We start from the raw sequence: 6000 nt of genomic DNA, 5'->3' as shown, positions 1-6000 counted from the left end.
GGACCCGTGCGTCCCCGCGCCCAGGGTGCACCCCGGCCCGGCCTCGGCGGCGGCGGCGGCAGCAGGAAGGGGCTCAGTCGGGGGAGGCGGGGGCGGTGCCACGGGGGCGGGCCCGGCTGTCCCGGCGCTAAGTTGTGGGGCCCGGCTCCTCCCAACCTGATTTCTTTCCCCACGGCTCCTCGGACCCAGTTCCGCGCCGCCGACCCTAGAGCCGCCGAGCCCGCACCTCCTGGGTGAAGAGGACACGCCTGCCCTGGTCGAGAAAACTTTTCCTGCCGACTTGCTCGGGCGACGGTGGCAGGAAGTCCAGACAGCGACCTTTCCTCCGCCTGCTCCGCGCGCCCTGCCGGGTGCCGGCGCTGAACTCGAGATCTAGTTTGAGCGGGCCCCTTCCGGGCTGCAGGCGAATCCCGCCTCAGGAGGGACGCCCGGCCCCAGGGAGGGCGGTGGGCCGGGGCGAAGGCCAAGGGCGCGTGGTGGTGCCGGAGATAAGGTGCGGAGCGCCGCCCGGACCCGCATCCGCAGCGGAGAGCGCGGAGAGCACAAGTCCGGGAGCAGGGAGCCTCCGGCGGCCGCTTCCAGGAGTCCACAGTCCGCCTCTTCCTCCGGGTGAGGACAGTGCCCTGGCCCCGAGTCTATCGAGGAAAAATGAAGTTAAGCCGCCAGTTCACCGTGTTTGGCAGCGCTATCTTTTGTGTGGTGATCTTTTCGCTCTACCTGATGCTGGACCGGGGTCACTTAGACTACCCCAAGAGCCCGCGCCGCGAGGGCTCCTTTCCCCAGGTAAGGAACGAGGAAGTGGGGACACGGGGCTCCGAGAGGGTAGGGGTGGGGACCCGTAGTTACCCGCTGCTCCACGACCTCTCCCTCCCGCCGAGACTCCGCGCTCCGGCAGGGCGAGGCCAAACTGGAGGAGGCTTGGATCCTCCTCCAGCCTGGGCTCCGCAGCCACCTCATCCTGGGCGCGCGGAGTTAACAAAGTACCAGGCGGCGTGCGGTGGCCGGATCGCGCTCAGGGGGAAGTGGCCGTGTTTCCGCACTTCGCACCCGGGCTTGTTGGGGTGGTCACCTGCTGGCCAGTGAACCGGCGCGGCGTGAGGCGCTCCCTCGCCGGCGCAGCGCCCACTGACAGCTGTTGGTGAGCCCCTAGGCCCACACAGGGTTAAGTTGCACTTACCCCCTGCGCGCACCCAGTCGCGGGAATGGATCAAATAAACCCCATCTGGGTGTTACATTTATTTATTTATTTAAACTGCACTGTCGCTTGAGGAAAAAAAGTTTATTCTGTGTTGCAGACCTCTAAGGTATGAATCTGTGGGGTTGATTTTAGTGTCGTCATTCTTCAGCTATTACATGGGGTTTGTTTGGAGCGGATGAGGGAGCCTGGTGGGGAAGCGCTTGTTATACTCCAGCCTGTAGCTATGGGGCGCTCAGTCCCGAGGCAGCGGTCAAATTGTCAAACGAGTTGGGAAAACGACCCGTCTTAAGTCTTTTATCTCAAGTTACTAAAAATAAGCAAACGGAGACAATCGGTTCTGTTTGGGAGGATATACCGCGTGTGCGATTTGTTTCAAGTTATTTGCCAATGACCTGTACGATCCAGAAATTTTAGTAAAACTGGGTATTGGGTAGTATCCCCTGTAATGAATGAACCGAAGAACTCAAAACCCTGACAAGCTGATTTATCAACTACTTCATTCAAGGGTAGAGAAACGTAGGACGTGAACAAGTTGGTGTTTTTTTGTTTGTTTGTTTTTCTTTTGTGTGACAGTGTAAATGACCAAGGAATATTCTTGCCTTTTGTTCTTGTGAAACGCTAGGACAAAAGGCTTGAGTTTAATGAAATTAGACTACTAATTTTACCTGAATTATTATGAAAGTGAAAAAAAGACCCCTTTGTGGATGGTGTCATCAATACAGAGCATTCAAAATGCTTTGCAGATGAGAGATATTAAAAATCTGGTTGTAAACAGATGTATCAAAAAATTTAAAAGCTTCTGCTTTTAGGTAGTATTATAGAGAAAATAGTTGAGAGTTTGTCCAGTGCTTGTTGATGAGATTGGATAAAACAGTTAAAAAAAGGGGCGGGAGGGAGGAAGGGTAAACCCTCTGAAGCCAGAGCAAATGGAGGAGTTCTAAGCCTTTTTAAAATATGTTGTACAATTTTGGGGCTTAACTTAACCGTGATTTTCCCCCCAGCAATCCTATTTTTTCGAATTTTCTCCATTACAGGAAAAACCATAAAAACTGATAGATTTTACTTAAAGTGTTATCTTGAGTAATGTCCTTTGGCTTTGGCTTAATGAACACTTCTCAATGATTTATGCACACATCTGGGGCTGGGGTTCTCTGGCAACCTTGACATTTTACTGTTTCTAAAGAAGTGAGTGAGTCATTTGGTTACTGGGACGTCTTAGGCGAAGTTAATTCCAATATTTTAATATCCAGCCCTAGTCCTTGTCAAGGGGCTGAAGTTCTGCTTACAACATAAAGCATTTAATGGAAAGTGACAGTGGCTGCTGGGAGAGAAGGCCCTGCGTATATTCTGATTTGTGTGCAAGGGGAGAGGGTTTGGAAGGTGGAACGTTTTATACTTAAGTTTGCCTTTCTCAGATTTTCAGTACTGGCTTTTCGGTGCAAAAGGCACCTTTGCTGATTTAGTTTTGGAGAGCCACTGAATCCCCACGCAGGTGGACTGGATAAATGCTGTATAAGCCTAACTCTTGTATGTCTGATATCAGCCTGTGTGTCTTAGTCTTACATGGTAAACTGCATTCACACAATCACCACCCAGTAGGTGAGGAAACTTAGGCACAGAGAGAGTAACTTGCCCAGAGTCACACAGCTAAGAGCTGAGATTTCAACAGGCAGCCTTTGGAGTCTGAGCTCTCAGCCACTGTGCTGTACTGCCCCCTTTAGTAATGCTTTGCCTACTGTTTAGTCCCCCAACTTGCTTGTGGAAAATAGAGCATAATGCTCTGCAGCTCCTTAGCTTATGACTTTTTTTTTTTAAAGGAGTTTTTATTATGAAGCCCTAATAAATGTGCTGCTTTTTTTTAAGCCTTTTTTAAAAAAAATAAGTGTTTGATTTTGAGATAATTGTAGATTCACATGCACGTATAAGTAATAATACAGAGATCACATGTATCCTTTACCAGTTTCCCCCAGTGGTACCATCTTGCAAAACTATAATATAGTATCACACCTTGGATATTTATATCTTGATACAGTCAATATACAGAATATTTCCATCACCACAAGGACCCCTTACATTGCCCTTTTATAGCCACAACCATTTTCCTCCTGTCCCTGTTCCCTTCTAGCCCCTGGCAATTACTCACCTGTTCTCAATTTCTGTAATTTTGTCATTTCAAGAATGACAAGTGAAATCATGTAGTGTGCAACCTTTGGGGATTGGCTTTTTTCACTCAGTCTAAATCTCTGCAGAGGCATCCAGGTTGTTACATGTTTGTTCCTTATTATTTTTTGCTGATGTTATTATCTTTTCATTTTTCTTTTGTTCCTTATTATTGCTGAGTAGTATTCCATAGATAGAGCACAGTTTGTTTAACCATTCACCCATTGAAGGACATCTGGGTAGTTTCCAACTTGGGGCAGTTTATTTCAAATAAAACTGCTATGAACGTTATAAACATTCACATAAGCCCTCATTTCTCTGAAAAATGCCCAGGAGTACAATTGCTGGGTCATAGGGTACAGGCATACCTCAGAGATATTGCAGGTTCAGTTCCAGACCACTGAATGTGCTCCTTTTTATGAAACGTTTAATGGTGAGATTTATATCTCTCCCAGAATGTCTTCTAGCTCACTTGAGAGCTAAACATTATAATGAAAACCATTATGCAGCATAGCATCCTAGCATTTGAGTTGATTTTTATTTTTTCACTACTCCTAACTCCTATGTAAATCTTAATCTGATGAGAACACCAAGCATAGCAAAGCTAGGTTGCACTAAATTATATTTCTTTGATGAGTTTGGGTATTGAATTCCTTAGTTGTAATAGAGCCAAGCTAGTCAGTCACTATAAATCATTTTGGGTGTCTAGTAGAATGATTTCTCTAGAAAGGGATTGATTTCCTCCGAATTGTCCATTTTGGTTCCTTCCAGTTAACATGGAACCTTACATGGTCCATCATGTAAACAAGATATGTTTTAAAACCGTCTTCAGTTGAGAGCAGTCTATTTGCTGTAATTCTGGCTTTCTTTTTTTTTGCCTCCTCCCCAAATGTGTTTTCCGCCACTTGGCCAGACTCTGGGGTGGAAGTGGGCCCAACTCTGGGTGCTCTAGGTTCTCCCACCCTGGAGCAGCTGCCTGCCTCTGAGATAGTCCTTGGAAGGCTTTCCCCTGTGCTTCTGGGAGGAATTCCTTTGAGGCCTTGAGGCAACAGGTGGCTTTGTCTGTTTTCGCTTGTGTGTATTTTAGGGTTAATAAATCTCAGCTAGAAAAATTAATAAAAATTCCACTGTGAATGAGAGGCTGGCCAGGGCCTAATGCCCTGAAGGTGCTTTGAGGTAATGTTAGAATTCGAGCAGATGGAAAGGAGAAACATTGTTAAGGTCTTCCTGAAATTCTTCATCACTTCCTACAAGCGATTTCACAAGTTGCTTACTATCTACTTTGTGTATAAGAGGATGGCTTATTAATGTCTTATATTTGAATCTGCAGAATTAATGACTCAGGTTTTGTATAACAAATGATCGATCTTTAAATAAGTAGTATAGCATATGGTCATAGCGATTCATATTAAACCCTTGAAAGTTCAGAGATCGGGACTGATGGAAAATGTGAAAGTGAAGTTCAGATTTTATCTTGGTGCCCAGAAAACATTTATCAAGTGAGAAAGTGTGAATGTCTTTAAGTATTTGATTGAAAGACGCTGGTAGGTGGGGACTTTTATGTCTTTTTTTTTTTATCTTTTACTGTGAAAACACTTTAACACTTTAAAGTGCTTAAACACTTTACATCTTTAGTACTTTCTTAAGTGTTCAACACAGTATATGTTTAATTAAAGTTGACCTCAGTCCCCCAGTTGTTTTTTCTTGCTTTTAGAAATCTGTGAATCTTAAGAATAATAGATAGAAAAATACGATTTTTCCTGCTTCTCCACACTCCAGTGCACTCTATTTATAAACAATAGCTCTTGTTAGGGTTTGTGCAGGTGTGTAGAAGGAAGTTTGTTTCATTCCTTGGGGTACACTGTTTGAGAGCTGTGACTTTTGGGAAGTGATGGAACTTTGACCTTGACCGTGGTGACAACCAGGGATTTAGGAGTAATGAGTGCAAGAACATGAAAGCCCCTGAAAAGGGCTGGTTTCCTCCACCCCCTCCAGAGTGGAGTCCAGCAGTCCTTCAGGACTCCTCCTGCCAGCATGTTTCACTAAGACTCAAGAGTCTTCCTATACACGAACTAGGACAGACAGTCATGACTGCATCTGGTCTGAAGGCTTAAGTTTATTATTTTTTAAATTGAATTGAATGTGTTATTCCCAGATCAGCACTGCTGTCAGGACCTAAACAAATGCTTTTGCTTGGGAGATGTTGCAGTCCTGTTTATCTGAAGGGGATTTTCTCTGTGACTCATTAATTAGCATTAAAGGATATCTGGGCTGTGGGCAAAACATTGACTAAAATTACCACTTTTATTTGTTGTTTTTTATTTTGAGTCAGCTATTGATTTTGGTGATAGCTGTTAAAACTTTGACCTTTTTTGACAGACTGGACTAAGTGTTGAGATTGTCCTAGAAAGAGTAGTTCAGTAGCTGCTTCTGATTCCCTGTTTTTACTCTTAGTTTTTTGAGTCCAGCAGTCTTAGTTTTCCCTTGTTGTTCCCTCACTTCCATGGAGATCTGTAAGAAAATGGGAGGATATTCAACAGCTGGGATATAATCTCTGGTTGCTGGATTATAAAGGCCTCATTGCGTTTTTGGCCCCTTCCGTCCTGGTGGTCATATTCCTGGTAGATCAGCTTTTATAGTAC

The 6000-nt window shown here is 45.2% G+C and overlaps 1 protein-coding gene across 1 annotated transcript in view; it reads left to right on the top strand.

Annotated features, from left to right (window-relative positions):
• The first annotated feature begins 531 nt into the window (after positions 1–531).
• MAN2A1 (mannosidase alpha class 2A member 1) overlaps positions 532–6000 on the top strand; it is a 160783-nt gene continuing 155314 nt past the window's right edge. Inside the window, exon 1 of the mRNA XM_082836309.1 lies at positions 532–783. Within this exon, the coding sequence (XP_082692435.1) occupies positions 649–783 (135 nt within the window). The 5' untranslated portion in view covers positions 532–648. The remainder of the gene's footprint in view (positions 784–6000) is intronic.

The sequence above is a fragment of the Leucopleurus acutus genome (assembly GCF_964270905.1).
Source record: "Leucopleurus acutus genome assembly, chromosome: 3".
NCBI classification, from domain to species: domain Eukaryota; kingdom Metazoa; phylum Chordata; class Mammalia; order Artiodactyla; family Delphinidae; genus Leucopleurus; species Leucopleurus acutus.
This window is presented reverse-complemented; position numbering and strand designations above follow the sequence as displayed.